The sequence below is a fragment of the Miscanthus floridulus genome, chromosome 1, assembly GCF_019320115.1.
Source record: "Miscanthus floridulus cultivar M001 chromosome 1, ASM1932011v1, whole genome shotgun sequence".
In the NCBI taxonomy this organism is placed as follows: Eukaryota; Viridiplantae; Streptophyta; class Magnoliopsida; order Poales; family Poaceae; genus Miscanthus; species Miscanthus floridulus.
This window is the reverse complement of record NC_089580.1, coordinates 79,945,329-79,971,973: the sequence shown is the minus strand read 5'-3', so window position 1 is coordinate 79,971,973 and position 26,645 is coordinate 79,945,329. Positions and strand designations below refer to the sequence as shown.

General features: G+C 47.1%; 1 protein-coding gene, 1 long non-coding RNA gene and 1 pseudogene across 2 annotated transcripts; all 3 read left to right on the top strand.

Annotated features, from left to right (window-relative positions):
- Window positions 1–6,090: 6,090 nt before the first annotated feature.
- LOC136487963 (uncharacterized) lies at window positions 6,091–6,655 on the top strand. Its single transcript, XR_010767379.1, has 3 exons — window positions 6,091–6,202; window positions 6,289–6,502; window positions 6,575–6,655. It is a non-coding gene; the product is annotated as an uncharacterized lncRNA (long non-coding RNA).
- A 3,193-nt stretch (window positions 6,656–9,848) lies between these two features.
- On the top strand, window positions 9,849–12,978 carry LOC136459316 (uncharacterized; annotated as a pseudogene).
- Window positions 12,979–17,278: 4,300 nt separating this feature from the next.
- LOC136459304 (glycine-rich cell wall structural protein 2-like) lies at window positions 17,279–21,679 on the top strand. Its single transcript, XM_066459180.1, has 2 exons — window positions 17,279–17,589; window positions 21,355–21,679. The coding sequence occupies exons 1-2, from the start codon at window positions 17,279–17,281 to the stop codon at window positions 21,677–21,679; spliced, it is 636 nt and encodes a 211-aa protein (XP_066315277.1).
- The last annotated feature ends 4,966 nt before the right edge of the window (window positions 21,680–26,645 follow it).

Here is a 26,645-nt window from a genome sequence, read left to right as displayed (position 1 = left end):
CACATGTCATTGGGCTGCGGTGCTTCTGTTTACCGAGTGTCGTAGATCTGGACACTCGGTAAACATGTACCAGGCCCACATGTCATTGGGCTACGGTGCTTCTGTTTACCGAGTGCCGTAGATCTAGGCACTCGGTAAACATGTACCAGTCCCACATGTCATTGGGCTGCGGTGCTTGAGTTTACCGAGTGCCGTACATCTAGGCACTCGGTAAACAGAAGCATTCAACACTTAGCCGTTTCTCCCTCAAATCGTGCACAAACACACACACACACACCGCACACGCCCGCGCATCCCCGCCGCACCGCCGCCGTCCCCCGCGCCGGTGCCTCCCCACCGTCCCCCGCACTTGCGCCCGCGCCTCCCCGCGCCCGCGCGCTCCACGCCGTCGCCGGCGCCTCCCCACCGCCGCGGCTGCCTCCTCCCCTCCACGCCGTCGCCAGCGCCTCCCCGCTGTCGCCGGCGCCTCCCCGCCGCCGGGGCCGCCTCCTCCCCTCCACCACCGCCGCCACTGGGCGGTCCCCCACAGCCGCCGCCACCAAGGGAGGGCGGTCACCCGCCGCCACCGCGGGACTGCCACCGCCGCGGCCGCCTCCTCCCCTCCACCACCACCGCCACCGGGCGGTCCTCCACCACCGCCGCCACCGGTAAATGCCCTAAGCCACCGGAACTTCATGCATACACTCTTTCATGAGTTTGGTTGTGACAATACATGAAGTTTCATGTAGCATCATTGTTTGTTCAGCTCAAATATTAAAATGAGTTGATGACTTTCATGTTTAGAGTTGATGACTTTAGTTGTGAAAGATGAGAAAATGACTAGACGTGAGTAAGGATGAGCGTTCTCTATATTGTTAGCCCTATGTTTCTATAAAGATTTAGATTCTTGTGGTATGGCTCGTGGATTGTATATGGATGGTTGTGGTTTGGAAATTTTAGCAAGCACAATTTCTTTATGTTATATGTTATACTTATGTTTTAATTTTACAATATCACATCTAAGTCAAGATAAGAAAATAAAGTAGTCTCTCATACTGAAATTTCTAACAAAACAATGGCCATATATATTGTTGTTTTCCTTGATTCAAACTTTATGCCTTTTTGCTTTAATTAAAAAGAGTTTTATTTTGGTAGTGAGCTTGTTGAAATTATTGGTAAATGACGAATGTGAGAACAACGTATAGTTAGGATTGCAGTATTTTAGTCATCCTCATGTTGCTGCATATGTATATGTGTTGTGATAATAATTTTCATAAGCATACATGTTTATATATTGGTTGCCTTTCTGTCCAAAATATATGGAAATTATCCAATCTTTTGTTAATTTTTTTCCACATGATCCAGTCCAAGTTTCTCATGCTATCAACAAGTATGTACCTATCTCATCAACATGTATTCCACTTGCTAAATATATCACTCTTGTTGTCCAAAATCTTTGAACAATCTATTCATTAGTAACTAGGGCTTGTCATCGGTGATTTGTTTGTGGTAGTGTCATGCCATGTGACCTATAGTGCTGCGACAGAACCTAGCGCCCCTTTGTGTGCTAGCCACATGGTTGTGCTGCTAGGCGCGCGCTGGTGCTCGGGTATATGGTTGAGACACGCTACAAAACCTGCTGATGCTCTACCTCAATCTTCGATAAATCTTGCTAGTGATGTTTGTGGGTACAAAAAAATTGGTTCCATGTATTCCTCCATCTACAAGTGACATAGCGGCCTTTCAACCTTAGGTAAAATCTCATCATCCAATCTAGCAAACATCTTCTATGTGAATCGACCAAGAACATGAATGTCTCTTTATCATCTCATATGGTTTTTCTCTAGCACTACTACTCTATTGCTCTAAACTGCAATATCGTCTATATGTTAGGATGGATGACCGTCAGTGGATGTACACGGGCTATCAGAAGAGGGGTCAATACACAAATGAATGGATTGAGAAGGCCAATGATTTCATGACGAAGGCATTTGCAAACGGACGGTGACATGCCTGGTGTCCCTGTAGGAAGTGTAAGAACAAGGCAATGAAAACATATGAGGAGATGACTAAAGATCTTGTCAACAATGGATTTGTAGAGAACTATACCCGGTGGACCATGCATGGTGAACGCCATCGTGCGAGAGAAGAGGTTGTGAGACAACGGATCAAGGAGTTTGATTCTGAAGCCGGGGTGGTAGAAATGTTAAATGACCATGACATGGCTTTCGATGAAGGAAGTGCAGAGCAGGAGCCAGAGCAAACTGCAAAGGCATTTTACGCCATGTTGGATGTGGCACAACAACCCCTTCATGGGCGCACCAATGTTTCTAAACTGGATGCCATTGCACGTCTAATGGCTGTGAAGTCCCAGTTTAGCTAGAGTAGAGAATCCTTCGATCAACTGTTGACAGTAGTTGGCACCCTACTTCCGGATGATCACGTTCTGCCAAAGAACACGTATGAGTCAAATAAAATCCTTCGTGCACTCAAGATGTCGTACGAGTAGATACATGCTTGTCCGAACGGATGCATCTTATTCAGGGGAGAACATGCTGACAATAAGTACTGTCCGAAGTGTAAGGCATCTAGGTACATTGAGTTAGAATCTAGTGATGGTCGGAAGACGCAAACAAAAGTCGGCGCAAAGATCCTGAGGTACCTTCCTTTCATACCGAGGATCCAACGACTTTTCATGAGCGAGGAATCCGCAAAACAGATGATGTGGCACAAAACTGGACGCCGATACACTGACAAGATGATACATCCGTCCGATGGTGAATCATGGAAAAGCTTCGATCGGAAGCATACCGACAAAGCTGACGAGGCTCGTAATGTACGCATTGCACTGGCAACTGATGGGTTCAATCCTTATGGAATGGGTTCTTCACCATACACATGTTGGCCCGTATTCGTCATCCCTCTCAACCTCCCACCTGGCGTCGCCTTTCAACGGCAAAATATTTTCTTGTCACTTATAATTCTAGGACACCCGGGGGCTAATATGAGTGTGTACATGGAGCCTTTGATAGACGATTTGGTCCGTGCATGGGACGAAGGGGTAGTGACATACGACCGATTCACAAAGACAAACTTCAGAATGCATATTTGGTACCATTATTCCATGCATGACTTCCTGGCTTATGGGTTATTTTGTGGCTGGTGTGTTCACACGAAGATGCCATGCCCGATATGCAAGTCAGCTGTGGAGTTCTTTCGGTTGGAGAAGGGGGGCAAGTTTTCTTCGTTTGACAAACATCGACAATTCCTCCCTCTTGACCACCCATTCAGGAGAGACAAGAAGAACTTTCGAAAAGGTGTCACAGTGGAAGACTCTGCACCGGAAATGATGACAGGTGCCTAGGTTCTTGAGATGTTAGATGGTCTTGTGGTCGACAATGAAAAGGGGGGGCTTCGTGGGATACAGAAAAGAGCATGCATGGACACACAAGTCATGCTTGTGGAAGCTTCCTTACTTTAAGGACCTCCTTCTTCCACATAACATTGATGTAATGCACACTGAAAAGAATTTCGCCGAGGCGGTCCTTCACACAATCATGGACTGGGAAAAGTCAAAGGACAATGTCAAGGCTAGATTGGATCAAGCAACGCTGTGCGATAGACCAAAGCTAAACATGTTGCCTCCCTTACGTGGGAAGTCATGGAAGAAGCCTAAGGCCGACTTCGTCCTAACGAGGGCCCAAAAGAAAGAAGTTCTTCAATGGTTCCAATCATTGATGTTCCCTGACGGGTATGCAGCGAATTGGAGGAGGGGTGTGAACTTAAGTACCATGCGAATCACAGGGCTCAAGAGTCATGATTACCACATATGGATTGAGCGCCTTCTTCCGGTGATGGTTCGTGGCTATTTCCCTGATCACATCTGGCGAGTGATGGCAGAGTTGAGCATGTTCTTCCGCAAGCTATGTGCTAAGGAGATATCTCGGACCGAGATTGAAGAAATGGAAAGAATGGCCCCGGTGTTGCTCTGCAAGTTGGAGAAGATCTTTCCCCCTGGCTTCTTCAATCCGATGCAACATTTGCTCTTGCACCTACCATATGAGGCAAAAATGGGGGGCCCTGTGCATGCCCGTTGGTGCTATCCAATTGAGCGATGCCTAAAGGTTCTTAGAACAAAATGCAAAAATAAATGCAAAATTGAAGCTTCCTGTGCAGAGGCATCCATTGTGGAGGAGGTGTCATACTTCACAACAAGATACTATGCCGACAACCTTCCTAACGTGCATAATCCACCCCCTCGTTACAATGCTGCCGACAATCAGTCGACCCTCAGCCTTTTTCGAGGGCAACTCGGAAGTGCAAGTGAACCTACCTTGAAGATGTTGAGCCTAGAAGAGTGGCACTCTATCCAGCTGTATGTGTTGCGGAACCTTGAAGAGGTTGGCCCGTACATTGCGTAAGTTTTACACAAACTTGTTTCTTTTCTTGTCAATATTTCGCATGCACCCATCCAACCCTCTTGTTAACGGCCGTTACAGCAAATTTGTTCTCCTCTACCATCGTCCATCACGGAGGGAACCCACCGAAGCGGAAGTTGAAACCCTTCTAAGACATGGTGCGGGAGAACGAAATCCCACTTTTATTTGTTGGTTCAAGGAGGAGGTACTATTCAATTTCATTTGTTGTTTGTACTTAACTCTCAACTCGACAAATATATAACAAATCATCCTACTTGAACTAGCAGGCCAAAACTGACGTGTCTATGAGTGCCGAGTTGAGGCAAGTTGCCAATGGATTTGAATTTAGGGTCAAGTCATTCTCTGTGTACGATGTCAATGGATATCGCTTTCACACAACTCGGCACGAGCAGAGTCGGCCGAATCGAAGAACCACAAATACCAGTGTTTTCACGCCAGGCACAGATGGGTTGGACTACTATGGAATAATTGAAGAAATATACAAACTCAAGTTTCCTGGTTGTGTACCTCTTCGTCCTATCATATTCAAATGCCATTGGTTTGATCCCAAAGAAGTGATAAAGACCCCTGAGCTTGGGTTAGTCGAAGTTCTAAAGTCATCCGTCTTGCTAGGAGACGATGTGTACATTGTGGCCCAACAGGCCACGCAAGTTTATTATCTCTCATACCCGTGCCAAACCAAAGACCGTCTTAAGGCGTATGATGTTGTGTACAAGGTATCGCCGCATGGTAAAGTACCCGTCCCAAACGATGATGATTATAACATCGATGCAAACACATATGACGGAGAGTTCTTTCAAGAAGAAGGATTAGAAGGGAGTTTTGAGATTGTCTTAGATGTAGATCTCGCAATGGAAGTAGACAATGATACGGTCATTGTTGACGGGGATGATGGAGAGGAGGTTCACAACGCGAAGGACTTGTTATTACTTGAGCAACACCATTCAGGCAGTGTCACTAGTGATGAGACTTTGAGAGACGATCATAATTACGTCGACAATAGCGATGATGAGATTTTTAGCCCACCTATCGATGATCTTGATGATTATTTCTAGTACATGTAAGATCTGTAGTACTTATGGCAATTTTATACATGTATGATACATTTACTTATTTTGCATCTCTTTTATACATGTATGATACATTTACTTATTTTGCATCTCTTTTATACATGTATGATACATTTACTTATTTTGCATCTCTTTTATACATGTATGATACATTTACTTTTGTATATGCGTACTGATAGTTTATTCCTTTTGTTGCAGGTGATTGATGGTGGGCGGTGGAATTAGGAAGATTAGGTCGGTTATGACCTTACTGGCTGGTGGCGAGGGGTCCAGCCAGGGTGGAGGAGGAGGGCGTGCACAGACTAAGGGTGGAGGGCGTGCCCAGGGAGGAGGAGGACGACGACGACGAGGGCGTGCCCAGGGAGGTGGAGCCCAGGGTGGAGGTGGAGCCTAGGGTGGAGGAGGAGCCCAGGGTGGAGGAGGAGGACGGCGACGACGAGGGCGTCGAGAGCCGACACCTCCTCCATAGGACGACGACGACGAGTTCGTAGCGGCCACGGAGGAGGATGAGGAGGAGGAGGAGACCAGGGAGGAGATAGCGGAGGCGGTGGAGGAGGCACGGAGGGAGGATGAGGCTGAGCAGGCTGAGCGCGAGGAGGATGCCGACTTGCTGGCAGAGGAAAATGGGGTGCCTACGGTTTGGCTGCGAGGGTCGTCGCGCCTCCCAGACTTACCCATACAGAGACGGCCAGTGATTCGACCCTCCGGAACTAAGTAAGTAATTTTTGCATGTTAACACTACTTCACAGGTTTTTAAGTTATAACAGAAACTAATATTCAATCTCAATAACTTTGTGCAGGGATTGGGAAATGGTGATCCCAGGGAGTCACTCTCGCCGAGTAAACGGGATCCTGGGTCTTCTATGCAGGGCAAACTACCCCGGGATGGTGAGGATCGATGGTGTTGTGCAGCCCGCCATGAAGTGGTCCCACTGGCACGCCGCCAGCGATCAGACTGATCGAGCTGGCAGGTGTTATAACAGCAAGGCCGACCGGGTGATGAAAGAGCTGTGGGTACGTGTTCATCGCACTATGCTGATAATAACATCACATTAATTGTATATTACTGACTGTATTTGCTTGTAGGATTACTACACCTTGGCGGAGGGAGTACGTAGGGAGGACGCGGATGACGTGGTGAACAGAGTCTGTGTTCACCGAGTGTAGGACCTCTTCTATGAGACAAAGCTCCTGTATAGAAGAATTTACCATGCCCGCAGAGGACACAGAGTCACCAGAGCGCAGGCAGTGCACCTGCCCCTGACTAAGGAGCAATACTTGATAGTAAACATGAGATTACATCGTCTGCGATTAATTGCACTGAAATTGATTTATGATTTGTCATGTGCTCGTGTACGTGCAGGTGCCTCCTGCTTGGTGTGCGGGGATGGACAACTGCTGGGAGGCCATTGTGGACAAGTGGTTGAGTGAGGAGTACGAGCAATATCACGCCATACGCTCACGTTGCCGTGCGATGATGCAGGGTTCCTCGCACAAACAAGGCCCCACTACCCTCAAGGAATATGCAGCCAGATATGTACGCGGATTTCATTTCGTTGTTGCTATGCTAACTTCTGAATGCATAATATCTTATTGTTGTGCTTCTTCCTGCAGACGCGGTTCCACCCCGGCCAGGAGTGCGCCTCGTTCAAGGCATATGCCTTGGCACACAAGGGCAAGGCAAAGGACCCCGACCTCGTCTACAACCCGGAGGACCCGCCCGAGGCATACAGCAACCCGAGCGTGCACAGGCGCCTCAGCGAGTACACGGCGATGGCGAGAGAGATCCATGGGTCAGAATTTGATCCGAGCACCGCTGACCTCGAGGGTGACATCGTCATGAGGTTGGGACCAGGTAAGCCACACGGGCGGTACTATATGGGCAACAGCACCATAGACACGGCCAACACTCAGACACTCGCCTAGATTAGAGCCCGGAGCACGAGTTCGAGTCCGGCCATACGCCCACGCTCACAGCCCCAGGTGGTAGCACTCCAGGTTAGTTCTGTTGCATTCGTTGTCCATTCATTTTCTACTCGTTCTTTATTTGCATTCTAACTATGTGATAAATAATTATAGGCCCAGATTGAAGCCCTGCAGGAGTCATAGCAGGCCTCACAGAGCCAGCTTCAGGCCCTCGAGCTGTCGCACCAGGCCGAGTTGGCACAGGAGAGGGCGCGAGTGCAGGCCCAGCTTGAGGCCTTCCAGCAGGCGCACAAGGAATGGTACGAGTACATGGCCCGTTTTTTCTCAGAGCATGGGCCAGCCTCCACCGCCTCCGTCGCCGCCGATGATACCGTTGGTGCCTCCACCTCCGCGCGACGGCACTCCTATGAGTCACTTAGATGCACTCTTCACTTTCATGTCATATAGAGCTACCTTCGACTTATACCTTAGTTTGACCTACCATAGCTTAGACCTTAGAATTTGCTTTGATCTAGATAACTCACATGTGCAATCTCATTCTAGGGACCTTCTACAGCTGGATCGAACAACGATATGCAGGGTGATCAAGACCTGGACTTGACTCCATTTCTCCGCAGGCCTCCGACCATGTGACAGGCCATCCGACCTTGTTTGATAGGTTTGTATGTTGAACTGTGGACTTGGTTGAACTTTGTGGACTTTGGACATATGTTGATGGTGTTTGTGGACTTTGCATGGTGCTTGTCGACATATGTTGGTTATTGTGAGTGGATGTGACATTTGTGGACATATATGTGATATATATTGCCTATCTGTCATGTTATTATAATTTCCTGTGATTTTGTTGCTTATTGTGACTGGATATGCACTGAAACAAACAAAAAAAAATTCTGTGGACATATTTTACCGAGTGTAGCACTCGGTAAAACAGAGATTCTGTCAGTTTTACCGAACAGAACCAAATTGGTTCTGATTCTATGAATTTTGCCGAGTGTGCCATTTTTTACCGAGTGCCGCGTCCCCACTCGGAAATATTTGACTACTTTTTACCGAGTGGGAACACTCGGTAAACATTATTCCTGAAGTTTATTTGCGGAATTGTTTTAATCACGAAAATGGTTATTCTTTTATCGAGTGTTAGGAGCTACACTCGGTAAACATTATTCAAAAAATTTATTTGCGGAATTGTTTTAATCACGAAATGCTAATTTATTTACCGAGTGCTGCTAGTGACACTCGGTAAACGTCGCCGTTAACGGTCAGTTTGGAGGCTGACGACCATTAAGTCATAATTGTTTACCGAGTGTCGTTGTAGCACTCGGTAACGCTCTGGTCCGAGTGCGCCGATATTAGACACTCGGTAAAATAACTTCACCGAGTCGTTGTTTGCCGAGTCCACTTTACCGAGTGTGGCACTCGGTAAAGAGTTTGCCGAGTGTGTAGCACTATTTGCCGAGTATTACTCACACTCGGTAAATACACAGTATCCCGTAGTGTATAGAGGGAGTGGTCTTATCCCAATAGAAAACTAGTCCCAAATGAAATCTCCAGTTTTCAACGTGCAAAATAGATCCAAAACCGATTTGAAAATATATTGGTTTGGACAAGGATAGGAAAACCAGCCATCACGGTTCCCAAGCCGGCCTGGCAGATTTTCTCAGGCCAGGCACAGTGGCCGGCTGAGCACTAACATGAAACTGGCCTGTTTTGGGAGTAAAACCGGCCTGGCTGCTGGTTCAAGTACGGCTGGCGCCATCTCCTTCCTTTTTTTTTGCTTTGTTCTTTGAATTTTGTTGCACCAAATATTTTCCAACATGTTCTTGATATTAGAAATTTGATGGTGTAACCCAATTTCCATGCCGACACATTTTTTGGTGTCAACATATGCCCCCTGTTTTAGGTGAAATATTTACATGAACCTAAAAACATAAAAGCACATAGCAGCGATGTCCAACACATCGCTATCTAGCATCTAAGGGCCATGTCTACATCGGCCATATTTGTTCTAAGGGCGATACATGTATCGGCCATTATTTGTTGAGCATTCTAGGTGCTTCTTGCTAAACACTTGGAAAATATTTTTTCAAGAGTAAAGTCCACTGGCGATCCTTTAACTTGCACAGCTATGTCAAGCCGGTCCCCAAACTCGCAAAAAGGGCGTTTCAGTGCCTAAACGTTGTTTGAGTTTCACTGTAGTCCAATCGGGCGCCTAGCCACGCGTCATTTTTGCAAGGAAGCCCTCGGCTGACATAGTACTTCTCATTTCTCCCCCATTTCATCCATGACTGTTCGTGTACCTCGGCGCTGGAGGTAATTCCATGGCTCGGGACAACGGAGGTGATCGGCGGCGTTAGTTGGTGGTCGAAGGCTAGAGAAGCGGTGCACGGGTCGAAGCCAGCCACGCTGGAGGTGTCCGCATCGGCTTGTTGGGAGGATGCCACTGCGATTGCGAGGGAAAGCGGAAGGACTACCGCCGTACGGTGAGTTCATCATTGCAACCAACATATAGGGTTATGGATATTCATCTGCATTTTAGTGTTTTTAGACGAAAGAATCGATTTTGTTCGGTGGATTGTCAATTTGGTGCAATTTGTTAGGGTTTTCCATCGATTGGTGTAGTCTACTGATTTCTGGTAATAATGTAGGTCCTGAACATAGCGATTCATTCACGATTGAGTTACACCATGGGGGTTTCTTTGTTGGGTTTGGTAATCTTCGATCTTATGTTGATGAGAAAGTTAACTGGTTCGACTAGATTGAGTCTGATACATGGTCCGTAGTATGGTTTAAGGATTTCTTTGAGGAACTTGGTTATGAGAGTGGCAAACATCAAGTTCTATTGGTTGCTACCAGGGTTAGATTTTAGTGATGGTGTTAGAGTACCCATTAGTGTTAGGGTTAATTAGAGATAAGGGTCGCTTACTTAAGGGTCAAGTAAGCCTTACTTGGGAGTCAAGTAAACCTCTCTATATAAGGAGAGAAGATGTATCAATCTAATCAAGCAAGAATTAAGAAGGAAATCCCTTCCCTCTTGCTCGGCCATGGGCAAGGCCCCCGGCCGGCCTCCAGCCTCCCTCGCGTGAACAGTACCCGCGGGTACTGTAGCGCCGCGGGTACTGTATCTCCGCCGCCTCTCCCCCTCAATCCTAGCAACCACATAACAATTTGGTATCAGAGCCCTTGCCGATCATGGCCTCCTCCGCTGCTCCCACGTCCGCATCCTCGGGAGCGCCCCTGACGTTGGAATCTTTGGCCGCCGACGTGGCTGCAATTGCCCGCGGCATGGCTGCAATTGCCCGCGGCATGGCGACCATGCAGGCGACCCTGGCCGCCCTCATCCCACCACCTCCCCCTCCACAACAGCCGGCACCACCACCACCTCCATAGCCGTCGCAGCCGCAGGCGATCTCCCCCTACGGCATGCCCTAGACCAGCGGGACGGGGGTGCCCCTCCACTTGCTGCGGTGGCTAGCCTCGCCGTCTCCCATCCCATCGTGGGCGATGGCCTCGATGACTCCGCCCATCTACACGATGGCCACGACCCCTACACCGTCGGCGGCCGCGGTCGCGGCGCCCTCCGGGGCGCACCAGCCGCCCCCGACCAGCGGCGTCCTCTACGGCGGGGTGGACGACCCCCTGTTCCACTGCGGCAGCCTACTGCCGACGCTCTCCGCCGTGTCGCCCTCGCTAGACAGCACCGGCGTGGCGCCCTCGGCCGCCGCATAGGACCCGTCGCCGCCCAAGTTCTACAAGTTGGAGTTTCCGATGTCAGGTTCCGATGAGCCAGCGCCGGATTCCTTCGCGGGGAAGATGCTTACCCGCCAGGTGTCGGCTACGGTGCGGCTGCAGGCTGCTACGCGCGGCCTCCTAGCACGTCGGCGGGTGCAGGAGATGTGCGATCTGCAGTTGATTCAGCCCTGCACCCCTTCGCGGCTCCTCCACCTCGTTCTTCATCGAAAGCCCTCCGCTCTTCTCTGTGTGGTGCCGACCAGCAGCTGTCTGGCGGGGAGAAGGCGTGGGGTCACCAGCGAGAGCGCACCGCGTAGCGCCGTCGCATTCTGCCACTAGCCGTCACGAGGGCACCTCCACTGGTCGCTGTTGCGACCACTTCCAGGTGGCCATACACATGCACCCCTTTCGTCTACATGGTGTCCATGGGATCCAGGAGGCTGTACACATGCAGGTTTGGTGTGCAGATGGTGTCGGCGTGCGGATGGTGTCCACCTTATGTTTAGGAGTCAAAAAAAATAAATAAAGAGTCCCAGTCCATTTCAGGTTGAGAATAATAAAATAAGCCAATATGTAAAAGGCTTGTTTTTTAGGTGTTAGAAGTCGAGTCAGCGTTATAAGTTCGTTAGGTTGCAGCTCGAGGACGAGCTACATGTCCAGGTGGGGTGTAGTGTTAGAGTACCCATTAGTGTTAGGATTAATTAGAGATAAGTGTCGCTTACTTAAGGGTCAAGTAAGCCTTGCTTGGAAGTCAAGTAAACCTCTCTATATAAGGAGAGAAGATGTATCAATCTAATCAAGCAAGAATTAAGAAGGAAATCACTTCCCTCTTGCTCGGCCGTGGACAAGGCCCCCGGCCAGCCTCCAGCCTCCCTCGCGTGAACAGTACCTATGGGTACTGTAGCTCCGCCGCCTCTCCTATCAATCCTAGCAACCACATAACAGATGGGCTCAGGGTGACTGAATCAGATAGAGATACTAATGCAATGGTCAGTGTAGTTCACAAGGTCAAAATTTTGGTTGTCTATGTTGATCATGAAGACAATATGAACAATGTGGACTGGGATGATATTGTTACCAATCCTGTTAATGAGCTACCAAAGGTATTGAGTCCACACAAAGTTGTGTATGTTGACAAGAACCCAGCAGAGAAGTTACCTGTGATCTATACTGATTTGAACAAAGGCAGAGTAGACCAAACTAGATCAAGCAAAGAACCTGATGATGCCAGTGGGTACAACAAGATTTTTTTGACAGTGGCTCTGAAATCAGTGATGGGGATGAAGATCTTTTCGAGGATGCTATTGATGTGATTGTGCCAGAGGTTAAAGGGAAGAAGAAGAAGGCCCAGGGTAGCCCAGCTGAAGGCTATTGAGATCAGAGTACCTACTGCAGTAGATGATGATGCAGACATAGAGGATGATGGCCTGGATCTTCCTGAGTCTGATGGTGAAGGAGAAGTGAGAATGAGATTCAATTCTTGGAATCAAGAGGACATGAATAACCCAGCTTTCTCCGTTGGGCTTGTCTTTCCTTCAGTTGAGAGTGTCAGACAAGCAATTATAGAGTACTCTGTTAGGAACAGAGTGGAAATCAAGCTTCCTAGGAATGATAAGAAAAGAGTAAGGGCTCATTGTGCAGATGGTTGCCCCTAGAATCTATATGCATCTTGGGATAGCAGAGTGAACTCTTGTGTGGTGAAGACATATTATGGAAGCCATAACTACCAGAAAGAGTGGGTTTTGAGGAGGTGCACCTCTAGACGCATGGCTTGCACTCAGCCATGCCGCTCTGCTCCAACAGCTTTGAGGCATACGCGCTCTGACCGAGCGTGAGTTCCTCCTTCCCCTGTCTTACCTTGATGCCGAGGTAGTAGGAGAGTGCGCCGAGATCGCTCATTCAAAAACGAGCCGCCATCTTGTGCTTGAAGCTGTTGATGTCCTCCATGTGCGCGCTGGTGATGATCAAGTCATCCACATACATGCCGACGACAAGCTCCTCCTTCCCCCATCACCGCGTGTAGAGCACGTGTTCGGTTGCGCACCGCTGGAACCCAAGCTTACCCAGCGTGGCGTCAAGCTTGGCGTTCCATGCTCGTGGGGCCTACCGCAGCACGTAGAGCGCCTTGCGCAGTCAGAGCACCCTGTGCTCCTCTCCCTTGATGGCGAAATCTGGACGTTGCCTGACGAAGACCGTCTCCACCAGCTCGCCGTTGAGGAAGGCCGATTTAACATCCAAGTGATGGACGCGCTAGTCCTTTGCTGCTGCCAAGGCTAGTAGCAAACGGACAGACTCCATGCGTGCTACTAGCGCAAAGACTTCCTCGAAGTCTATGCCCTCATGCTGAACAAAGCCTCAGGTGATGAGGCGCGCCTTGTGCTTGACAATGGCGCCTAGCTCGTCCCGCTTGACCTTGTACACCCACTTCAGGCTAATTGGATGGCATCCTAGAGGTGGATCGACGAGCTTCCATGTCTTGTTTTCCTTGATTGCCTTCATCTCCTCCAGCATTGCCCGTCGCCAGTTTCCGTCGCACTTGGCCAACATGAACGTGGGTGGTTCCTTTGCACTGACGAGCAGCAGCTCTTGGTCATTGAGCAGCCGACCAGCTAGTCTTGAGGGCCCTGTGCCACCGACGATGTTATCCAGCCTGTGGAATCGCACCTCCTCACCTTCGTGGAAGGCATCCATGAACTCAGTGATGTTACTTGGAGGAGAGGTGAACTCAATCGGTATCAATGGAGTTCGTTGTTCCGCCTGAGTGCTCGACACAGCACCTGGAGTGCTTGGCACCCCAGTTGTAGTGCTCGTCACTACTCCTAGATAGCTCGTCACCACTCCTGGAGTGGTCTACACCCCTCCCGGAGTGCTCGACACACGTCTTGCAGTGGTCGGCACCACTGCAAGATCCCTTAGCTCCGCCACGGGAGTGCTCGGCACCCGTCCTAGAGTGGTCGCCACCACTGTAGAACCTCCTGAAACCACTTCTGGCATGTTCGGCATCCCTCTAGGAGTGCTCGGCAATCCTCCCGAAGTGCTCGGCACTGCCCCAGGAGTGCTCGGCTCTACTGCTAGAGTGCTCGGCACCCCTCCTAGAGTACTCGGCACCTCTTCCCCAGCATCTCCACCATCGTGGATGACCAGGTGCTTGACGATGAAGGTGCTGGTGAAGCCATCAGCTTCCCCTGTGCTTGGACTATTCCAGTCCCAAGCCGCCTTCTCGTCGAACACGACGTCATGCGAGACAAGCACCTTGTCTCCGCGTGGGTCGTAGAGCTAGTACGCCTTGGTACCCTTCGCATAGCCTAGGAACACCATCGGTGTGCTCCTGTCCTCCAGCTTGGTGAGGATCGACTTTGTCTTCCTGATGTGGCCGACACAACTGAATGTCAGGAGGAAAGACACGCTCGGCTTGCACCCATACCAAGCTTCAAACAACGTCTTGCCCGTTAGGGCCTTGGTCGGTGCGTGGTTGAGGATGAACACCGCCGTGGTCGCCGCCTCACCCCAGAACCTTGCTGACATGTCTTTGGCCTTCATCATGGATCGAGCCATGCCGACTATCGTCTGGCTCTGCCTCTCCACCACGCCATTCTGTTGTGGCAAGTATGGCGCGGTGTGGTGTCGCACCACACCCTGATCCACGCAGTATGCAGCGAACTCCACTGAAGTGAATTCACCACTGCGATCAGTCCTCAGTATGTGGAGCTTCTTGCCGCTCTTGGTCTCCGCGCGCATCTTGAACTTCTTGATCGCCGCCACCGCTTCATCCTTGATCATCAGGAGTTGCAGCCAAATGTAGCGACTGTAATCATCCATGAGCAGGAGGAAGTACCACCGACCACCGTTTGTAGCTAGCGTGATCGGCCCGTAGAGGTCGCCATGGACGAGCTCGAGAGCGTTCTTCGCATGATACTTGGCTGCCTTTGGGAACGGTAGCCTCCTCTACTTCTTGGCTAGGCAGCTGTCACACAGCTCTCCTCCGTGCTTGATGTGGGGTAGCCCTCGAACCATCTTCTCTAGCCGACCAAGCGCGTCGAAGCTGAGATGTCCGAACCGGGCATGCCACAGCCATGGTTCCTCGGTGTGCCATGCCATCAGACACACCGGTTGCTCTACCTTTAGGTCGAGCAGGTACAACTAGTTCTGGGACCTCTTCACCTTGGCAAGAAGTCACTGCTCCTAGTCCATGATCCTAAGGACTCTGTCCTTGATCAGTACCTCGCTACCACTCTCATCCAGCTGACCAATGTTGATGATGCTTGAACGCAGCTGCGAGATGTAATATACATCTGTTAGCATGTGGTGCTCCCCATTCTAGCACCTAAAGATGATGGTGATGCGCCCTTGGATTGCCACCCTAGAGCCATCACCAAACTTCATCATACTAGTAACATCGCCGTCAAGCTCGGAGAAGGCTGCCTTGGAACCCGTCATGTAGTTACTGGCACCAGAGTCCAGATACCACCGCTACTCCTGGTCGGTGCCCACACGTTCGAGGTGGACTTGGGCACGTGGTTTGTCAAGGTTGATAGCCTTTAGGGCCTTGCTAGGTCCTTCCGTCATTGTCGCCTCTACCTTCTCCTCGACCTCAACGTCGTGTAGTGCACAGAACATTGCCATTAGGATAGTGGCCTCATCATCATCATCAGCTTACGCCAGATGAGCCTCGGCTTTCTTCTCCTGCTTGTGATTTGGGCACTCCTAGGCCCAATGGCCTGTCTTCCCGCAGTGTTGGCGGGTGTTGGGGTTGACCTGCTTCTTCTTCTCCGAAGAAGCCTTGTCACGGCAATTGCCATCGCCACCGTGGCTGGAGGAGGCTACCTTCCCGAAGTTCCTCCGAGCAGCCCACTCCTCTTCTGCCAGCAGTAGTTTGCCGCTATTCTTCATTACTATTGCCTGCTCTAGGCGCTCGTCCACCGCTCATAGATGGCCTATTACATCCTCAATGGTGAGGGTGGACAAGTCCAACATTATCTCTATGGAGAGAGCGATCTGGATGTACTTTGCTAGCATAGAGTGGAGGTACTTGGAGACCACCTTCTCTTCGTCAATGGTGACACCGTGGCTATTCAGCTTGCTGATGAGTGTCTACAGGTGGAGGGAGAAATCCTCCACCGTTTCACCATCCTTGAACTTGAGGTTGGCGTACTCCTGCTTTAGAAGCTAGGCCATCGCCTTCTTTGCGCGGTCGAAACCGATATGCATCGCCGCAATGGCCTCCCACGCCTCCTTAGCAGAGCTCTTCACCCCCAATGGCTCCCTGTACTCTGTCGGTACAACAACGAGGATAGCCTCCAATGCTGGCATGTCATCTTCCTCATGTCAGTGCCCTTGTCAACAATATTCTAGAGTCGTCGGGCGCTGAGCTTGACTTTCATGGTCACCGACCGCTCTCCATAGTTGGTGCGATTCAGCGTCGACCAACTGGTGCCGCTGACCTCCTGCACCATGCGAACAACGACCTCCTGTCGTGGTTGGGTAGCCACAGCAGTGCCACTGCTGTCGCCCATCTCTGAACCATTCATCATCGCCAGCGGTTAGTCAGACAACGGCGCTTGTACGGCTTCGATACCACTTGTCAGCCCACAAGATCACTGGCTTAGGTGAGTCGACCACTCACCAGTCTTGCCGAGCACCCGCTAGTGGTGCCGAGCACTCACTATTTATGCCAACCATGAACAAGCGTTGTCCGACCACACAAACTATGGCTAGAGATAGAAGAAGAGGGAGAACAGAGCATACACACACAACCCCAGCATTGGCTGGAGCCTATATAGGAGATGGCAAAACTGAACTCTCTTTATTGAGTTGCAGTGGCAAACTATATATACAACTCTATCCATCTAGTGCTAGTACAGCTGCCCTGCTGCAATAGTGACTAGATAACACAGCGGGACTGACTTCTGCACCTATCCCTGTATGTGGCTATAGTCCGGCAGGTGAGCCGTTTGGTGCCTGCCTCTATAGCGGCTACAGTACCACAGTAGGGAGCCTTTTTGGCGCCGCCTTCCCTTGTTGTGTGTTCACACAAGGAAGCAGTAGATTATCTAACATAAATAACCTTGCAACCTCCTATTAGCATTCATCTCATATTTACTCTTCCCTGTAGCGACTAGCTTGCCTTAGCTTGCCATGGCTACATGTAAGTTCTTAGTTGTTGGCCTCACTATCCTGCTATGCATTGGATTAACTAATGTTGTTAGGGCGGTAAACCACATCGCCATAGCTAATGGGCAAGGCAGTGGTGGGGGTGGGGGTGGGGGAATAGGAACTACCTATGGCTCTGGCTATGGCTCTAGCTATGGCACTATCTCTTCTTTCACCAGTTCCTATGATAGAGATACATCTGTTGCTGGCAATGGCAGTTGGGAAGGTTATGACCAATCCGCATTGGGGTATGACCGAGGGGGTGCATCTGGCTTAGGCCATGTTGACTCAGGTGGGTTTTTGTGGCAGAACCACCCAAATTATGCTGGCCCATGTGTACCCGTCATTATCCTAAAGACTTCTGACTGTTGTACACGAAAGCCAGATAATCTGGTAGTTTGTCGGGTGTCCTCGGGGAACCCCGAATTATCCACATTTTACAACTCATACAGGATCAACAATGTACTTACCACAACATTACAACATTGATACAAAAATTTCATAAATCAGAGTTGCGAAAGATTTACAACATTAGGTTATAAAACATGTTTAAGTAAAACTTAACTTTAAATCCAAAATATGAATAGGACAGCGGAAGCAAATTAGAAGATGCACCTAAGGTAGAAGAGACATCTAGATCATGTTGAGCCCACCGACATGACCTTGATTAGCAGCACAAGTCAGAACCTGCAACAGGGGTTTAACAAACCCTAAGTACATAAGAGTACTCAACAAGACTTACCCGACTAAAAGAAAAGACTCCAAGGGTACGTAGGCTTAAAGGGATAGTCTGAAGCAAGATTAACTTTTTGTAGAAAATCTTACTACAAGTGGATCCTTACTTTCAACTTTTAGTCTCAAACTTAAGTTATTTTTAGTATCCTGGTTTTCACCTGATCTAAATCAACCACTTCTTAAAGCATCCCACCTCATTTCATCTCATATCCATAAGTAACCATGCTCCATTGATTTACTACGATGCAGAGTAGTGATCAAGTTTCTCACTATCCGAGAGAGATGATGATTCGAATCGATGTACATACAGCTAGAGTAAACCTTAACTAGCATGATATATGCAGGTCTCAGACCTACATATATCAACCATTCCCTCGGATCCTCCAAAACATGAACGGGTTCGCGCCACCTGAGAGCACAGTACTCCACCGCCCTGCTCCATCCTAGGACGGTTAACTCATAGGGTGGGCACACTGCTACTCCCACCTTCTCTCCACTCCCAGTGTGCGGTTGTCCTCTTTGCATAATGGAATAGCCGAGGTACTCAGGCTTACCGAGGGCATGCAGTTAAGTACTTTCAATCTTGATCATCAAGTCTATAATCAGAACGATCCTTAATCTACACAGGTGGAGCACTACATCAAGACTCCATTCTTGATGCAGGCTAACACCTGCCCAGTCTCATATTAACCATGTCTCATGTTCCATTAATTTATTTTTGAGAAAAGAAAATATTGGTTCGAATGATGAACTCATCATTCGACTTCTAGAAGCTAAGCAAGGCTAAGCATCTCTAGCCTATAACTATCCAAAGGGTACCAAGGAAAGTATTGAAATATCAAGGTAGGCATGCAGAAATTGATACTTCAACCAATTCCTATATCACTTAATACACATGTTATAGGACTCAAATTATAAAAGTATTTGTAAATACAAGGAACGATTTAGATGCTTCGGGGCTTGCCTACATTGCAGAGAAGGTTAGATTCCACAGAGGATCACATGAGTAAGACTTGGCACCAACACCACTAGTGGATGAATCTTCTCCGAAGCTAGGTCCACGAGAACGTTCTCACTCTCGTTTACTACAAGTAATAATGATGTATGCTTTAACATGATGAAATGCAATAAACATGATGCATGATGTAAGGCACACAAGTGCTTAGATGAACTCAAACAAAGCTAACATACTTGAGTACAACTTTCCTTCACTAAGAGCTAGGGATTACATTTATCAAAAGTCATTTAATGATTAATCCTAGTCATTTTGGTAATTATTAACAAATAATAAAGGCATTTAAATTAAGTGAATAACTAAAAAGATCAAAATAGTACCAAACTTTTTTTGTAGCTAGGTATTAGCGCATGACATTTACACAAAAAGTTTCATGATTAAAGGATTATTATTTTGGCCTACAAAAATCTTACATCTAGCATTTTTCCATTAAAATATGGAATTTTAAGCATATAACAATTATTAATTTTCATCACTTCATATTTTTACTAGGTAGATCATAGCATGAAGAGACTACACAAAAATTTTCACAATTTTATGACACTCCTAAAAATACTTATGAATTTAACAAGAAACTGCACATTTATTCAATTTTTAGAAATTCAAAAAGACAAAAATTCCTTTTCTTACTCACCCTCAGCCAGCCACTGCGGCTGATAGGCTGGGGCCCTGGGTCAGCAGGCACAGTGCGCCTGCATTGACCATGGCGCACATGGACCATTGACCGTTGGGTTCTCGCCGATGGCGACCTCGCCGGCGACGAGACCTACACCTACGTGTTCCCCTCGACCTTAGGCACACACCTAGGCTACCGGTCGAACGAGTTAGAGCTCCGCACGAGCTCGCCCATGGCCATGGCGGCACGACAGCGTAGAGCGCGGTGGCACGATAGCGTAGAGCACGGCGGCACGGCGCTGTGGTAGCGACCTAACTAGGGCTCGGGTTAGCACTAGGAGCTCGCCGCGATCACGCTCGGGTACTTGGTTGAGACGGGGACGTGGTGGAGAGGGGTGACCAGTGGTGATGGCACGTGTGGCGGTGCGAACTGGCGGCGGTGGTGCATTCTGGTGCGTCCTGAGGAAGATCAAAGAATCAAGCAAGCCGATGACGAACAAGGGATCATGGCGAACATAGCGCAATGGAAAAGAGAGAGGAATATGCATCGGAGCGAGCTGGCCATGGCGAGCGGCTCACGGCGGCCATGGCGGACCGCTGCGATAGGAACGACGTGTGCAGCCGATTCCGGCGATGAGGAATGGTGCGACTGGGCCAGACAGAGGCGCAAGGAGGAGGTGGCTCTGGTGGAGGAAGGAATTTGTGGAGGAGGAGCAGCAGCGATTGAATTTCTCCAACTGACCGGAGATGGCCGGCAGGTGGGCAGAAGAAGACTGCGACCGGCGCTGGCATTTTAAAGGGCGAGCATGACGTCTCCAGGCACTGCCAGCACCTTCATGAGTGGGCCACGTAGGTGTCCGCGCGTCCAAACACGAAGAGGCGGCGCGAAGTTGGCCAAACGGCGCATGGCGGTGAGGGAGGCAAGCGAACTGCTGCCGGGTTAGTGTAGCGACAACAGCCCCTCTTCTCCTCTCTTGTTCTCTTGATTTCATGCAGAAACTTGTCAAACTCCAATAACCAAAGTTGTTCATCTATGTCAAATCTTCATCTTTGCTTCAAGGACCAACATCAAAAGATCAACAAATTGAGAGATTTTGAATTTTGAACAGAGAGACTTGAAACTGAAAACTGAATTCGGTTTAAGGTTTTGGAAAACAGATTTAATTAACTAAGTTTGGGTAATTAATTAGTGATCAACCAGTTAGCAAACAACCCAAACAATGACACAACATCAAAGTACAAACTTCATACCAATTTATAGATTCAAATTTGCATAATTTTTATTTATGAAAATTGATTTAATAAGTCTCCAAACATTGAACTTTATAACTAAAATTCAGGGACTTAGTAAAAAATGGCCAAGTATCAGAAATAGTTATTGAATTCAATCTTTGAGCTCAAATTCAAACATATTTGACTTGAAAACATGCCCCAACTTTGATTTCATTTTAAAGCACATACTTTCTACTACAAAATTTATATTGAAAAATTTTAATTGTTTAAGGAAATTTCTAACCATAAAATCACAAAGAACCTTAATTAATGTTTTTCATAACATTTCATGCAAGCACATCTCAACACATATGCAACCTATGAATGCTATAATTAAAATATGCAATGCATTTATGTCTTAATACTTCATGATTATGCATGATGACGAATATGATCAAGGTTTTAATTGCTTTTTAACATCTAGGATGTTACAGTTTTATGGCAATGGGGCTTCCAATGCAAATGGAGGTGGTGGTGGCAGTGGCTCTGGAGGAAGTTTCGGCAATGGTGAGGTGAGTGGTGCCGGCTCAGGAAGTGGGCAAGGTTCAAGTTTTTACGGCGGTCCAGATGGTTCAAGAAACGCAAACAACAGTGGTGGCGGAGGTGGAAGCGGTGGTGGCCATGATGGTGGATTTGGCTGTGGTTCCGGTGGTGGATCAGGTACCAGTAATAGCTCTCAATGGGACAACGATTATTATGACACTCCGCAGGAGAAGAGTTATGGTGGTAATAACGGAACACATCCTTAAAATGCCGTTTATTTGGAATAATTGTTCCATCTTGTTTGAGATAATGTTCCATCTTGTTTGAGATAATGTTTTCTTCGAATAAATCGAGTGCCTTTTTGTTAGTTATACAACTTAGTTATGGGCTGTACTAATTAACAATGTGGCCACGTTATGATGCATGCTTGCTGCTGTTGTGTCACAGCATGCATAATTTTCTTGTAATTTGTTAATTGCACAATATGAATGCTTTGCTTTGATCAAGAAGTAATGGATTTGGTTCCTTGGATATAATAACAGTGTTCATCATTTTTTTTAATTTTCATGGTTCGCCTGATCCTGGCATATGTGGAAAGCTAGCTCATTGTTCACACCCCTAAATGTCCATGGTTTTTTAACTTAATTGAAAATCGCGTAGAAGCTAATCGAGAATATTGAGTTTTATAATCTCTCTTGTAAACATTCCATCCACGGTGATTTTGTCTTAATTAGCCAAAACTAGTGCAACAACATAACTATCCACTTTGTCTAGAAGAAATAAATACATATCAGAATTTTTCCATGGCGGATGTAAGGAACATGAGAGGTGGACTAAGAGAGCACGGCAGAATTAGATCACTAAAAACATTTTAACATAAAAAGCTCCACCTGATTTCCACTAGAAAAAACACAACCACTAAATATAATTGTGTGAACTTAGTTTTTCCAGTGTTCTCTACTTACCAAATCCACCAAGAGTTTTGGAACCAAGAGCCAAACATATCAAGTAGTCTAAACTAATTTAGAAAAGGTAAAGGCACACAAAACAAGTATAGGCAGAAACATAAATGCAATAAGGAAAGAGCTCAAGTCAAGAGGGTTGACGATAACATGACGCCCCGGAATTGTCCATTGAGGACATAATCAGCTCCTCCCTAGGCATTGGCTGGATCGGGCCGACTGTTAGGACATAGGAAGTGGCTACTGGAGGGGGGTGTTGAAGCCAATTACCATTAAAAGCACAACACGAGTGAAACTTTGGTTAGTAACAAATGAGGCCCTAATAATTCTACCTCTAACTAGTGTTTTGCGGCTTAGGGTCACAAATCCTAGTAGTTCTACTCTAGGAAAGTAAAGAACTCAAATTAAAGCAAGGAGAGATCAAGCGATACCACACAAGAAACACACGATGATTTCCCATGGTATTGGTGACTTGCCTGTCACCTCTAGTCCACGTTGAGGTGAACTCAAGGTTCACCCTTCCCCTACCAATACTCAACCCCTCAAATTTGTCTCACCACTTGAGAGCTTCAGTCTCGAGCTGGCTAGAACATTATAACTATTCACACCCTAATTCCACAAGAGATGTTATTTGCCTCTCCGACGGAGATGATCTTAATAGCCCCCACACAAATCCTCCTCCTGAGCACTACACAGTCTCCTCTTGTGTGCTTGACAAAGTCTCGCAAGTTCCTAAGTCGTCTAGATGGCAGCAACCACTAAGAATAACAACAAATCACATATGCAGTATGATCTCCTAGTGTCACTCAATAAAATCTTTCAATGTAATGCACTAGCATCTTGATCTCTCACTCAAAAGATGAAATTCAAATCAAGATTAGTGGAGAGACTTAGTGCTCAAGTTTGTGTTTAAGGTGTACCAAGGGTCCAATATAGCTTACATGTATGGGCAAGGCATGTATATGTAGCCCAACCACTCAATTAGTCATTATGCTCTTACTGGGCAAAATAATGTATACACTAGATAGCTCCGGTGAGGATCAGAGTCCACAACCGGGTAATTCCACCAACCATAACTAATACTATGCATTGTTGTTAAAACTCCGGTGATCTCTCCCGTGTGGCACTGGGGAGTTCAGGTGTGTGTTAAGCTCAACTGCGCACAAAAACACCTACTTTGTTGGACCACTTTGGTGCAAAACTCTGATGCTTCACCAGAGACTTCTGGTGCACACTGATAGCTTAGGGTTTGCTTCGGTGCACAGAGTCAAAAGTCTTGTGACTACTGGTGTCATAGGTTTTTGCCTCGATAATGTAGATCACAGTTTTGTGAGTAGGGGATCAAAGGGGTAACACAAGGGGCACGGACGTATATTGGTTCAGGTAAAGTGTACTGTCAACGCAAAAACAGTGATGACCGGCGTTCGACACACCTGAGCAAGCCGAGAGAAACTACGTAGAGCAGGTCTCGAGATCTCCTCGACTTTGAACACCTGGACCAAGTGGTCATAACCGAGGGCGTGCCAGTCAATTTGACCCTGCAATTGACAAGGAGGAGAAAAAATGATCAGTAATTTAAGGCGAAACATGCTAGGTGTTGGTCCAAACAGTTCCATATTTGCGGCTAAATAGCCGATAAAATAAAGGCTATCGACCAAAGAGTCGACATCCAGCATGCTTATGATAAGATAATAAAAAATATATGTTATCGGCAATTATTAAGTATTAATCATGTAAATCTAATAGTTAACAATCATGAAAGCATGTAGAAACACAAATGGATGATTTTATAAGTAAAGACATTTGCATTGATTGACATCATACCAGCTTCATTAACCAAGACAAGAATAAGTACAATACGGAAACCAGTATACATGTAGGCTATCGGCTAAATAACTGATACCGGTAGTTTTGTTGTGTAACATACAAACACTCGGTCATCTGATATGAACAAACCTACGGACTTATCAAATCTAACTCATCACAATCAACAGTGAGGTTCGACTGGATCGATGACAGCTATAATGATAATGACAAATTAAACTCTCAAAGTAAGCAAGTCTATTCATACTCCAACAAAATCGTGAAAGCATATTACACGCAGTGAGAGCTCAAACTGTCGGCTGAATAGCCGAAGCATATGAAAATAGACTCATAATACGTAAACAATTAACTATTTTAATATAAGCAAATCTATGAACTCATCAAATCTAGCCTATCATCATTAACAGTGGGGTTCGACCGGATCGATAGCAGCCGTGATAATGATACCAGATTAAACTCTTAAAGCAAACGGATCTACTCATACTTCAATAGCATCATGGATATGCATTATGAACATGAAAGCACAGGCGATCGGCTAAAGAGCCAATGCAAGCATAGCAAGTAATCAAAAGTCAGTGTTTGACGGTAAGCAAATATACTAATTAACAATTTCCAATCTACTTTGCTATCAGTGGGGATCGACCGGATCGAAGGCAGCCATAATAGCGAACTATAGACCAAATCTTGTTAGCTAGTTGACCTACTTAAGCTCAAACATACTTTTGACCCCATGCTAATGCACGATCAAGATTGAAATAAAACGGTCGATCTAATCACCGCCATCTTCTGTCGGCAAAGTCCATTCTCAAGATGATGACGTCACAAAACATCCTAAATTAAGATAACTTCAACTTCAATCTTTCCCTTCCATGAAGTCCGACGCGTCTTCTCACTTCTAATCACCACCATCTTCTGTCGGCAAAGTCCATTCTCAAGATGATGATGTCACACTATTCAGCCAATTTTGATAGTTTTCAAGTTAGCCGATTCTACATATATTTTGGCTTTTCTCAACAAATCCCGAAATCCATGGTCCTGTGTACCGCTCCTAAATTTTGGTGTCAACACATGCCCTCTAATTTTGGGATAAAATAATTTTATTCCAAAATTACCACTTATGACCATTGCATATGCCGTGCTCTCAACCGTCCATTCCGAAACCTCTGCTCAGTTTCCAATTTTCAGGCCAAAAGTATATATAAACTTCAAAAGTGCCCTTGTCTTCTCCATTCGGCCATTTCACCTTCGCTCTCCTACTTTCGCATCCGCCGGCCGCCGGAACCTTCCAAGCTTCAAACCCTAGCAAATCCAGAGCTTTAACGCACCAAAGTATTCTGCTGCTCTTCGCATCCCTGGAGACAACAACTTAGTCAGGGAGACCGCCGCACCAAAACCTATCCGCAAGATCCAGATCCAATCTTTCAAGTTCGTCAATGGCGACCGTCGACCACGTTCTAGAGGTATGAATCAGGAATCCTCTTATCAACTGTTTATGATTCCCAATTGGTTTAGCTCGTAGATTCATTCCCTTCTGTTCATTTTAGGAGCTTAAAAATGAAATCCTGATTCCAACCAATGTTGAGAACATAAATTTTCTGGGACCCACGGGTGATCTAGATCCAACTGAGCTTATCAATTTATACACATATAGGCTTCCATTCAAGCAATCCACCATGAATTTGTTAGCATGGAACAAAACTTTCAGAGCATTGGCTTCTCCCACATGACAGATGGAGGGATTGGTACCTCAGAGTGGCCAAAACTCATCAGACCAGATGGGTCACCTACGATCTGGACCAATGTATAGCCCTGTCTCTATCAAGTATAAAGAAGAAGTGAACCCCTGCTGAAATTGGCTTCCTATTTCTGGTCCAATGCCTTTAATGCCTTCTTATTTGGCCATAGGCCAATGATAGTTACTCTGGCTGATAACCATATGTTAATGGGCCTCAGAATCACAGGACCCCTCCAACCTTATAATCTTATCGGCAAACCAGAGCATAAAGTTCAGAGCATCAGATCTGGAGGATGGGGTGGTTACATTACCGCCTACAAGGAGACCAAAAACAGGAATGCTGATCCCAAAGAACACACAGCTTTCTTGAACATGTGGCTAGAAAAATACCTCTTCTGTGGATCAGCATGTAGCCCAACCGCCAACCATTGGTATCTAGCAGAGCAGTTATTATCTCGCAGGCGCCGATATTCCACTAGGAAAATTTCTGCTTGGTTCTCTATATCACCTGATGTACTAGGTGTCTTCAAAGTTGATAATGAACGGACCAATTGGCACAATTAGTGGACCATGGTGGCTTCTGCAAATGTGGCTGAATTTGCACATGCCAAAAGCTACAGTCAATGATCTCGGGACCTTGAGCTTTCCCTCCTTAAACTATTCAGAAACTCAAGAGAAAAATATGAACAGAGAAGACAAATTCCGCCGATG

What these genes read in the sequence shown, in the direction of transcription:
- LOC136459304 (XM_066459180.1), top strand. Translation starts at nt 17,279, where the DNA reads ATGGCTACATGTAAGTTCTTAGTTGTTGGCCTCACTATCCTGCTATGC. An exon ending in GGCCATGTTGACTCAGGTGG is followed by an intron (nt 17,590 to 21,354) that starts GTTTTTGTGGCA and finishes TTTAACATCTAG; the next exon opens with GATGTTACAGTTTTATGGCA.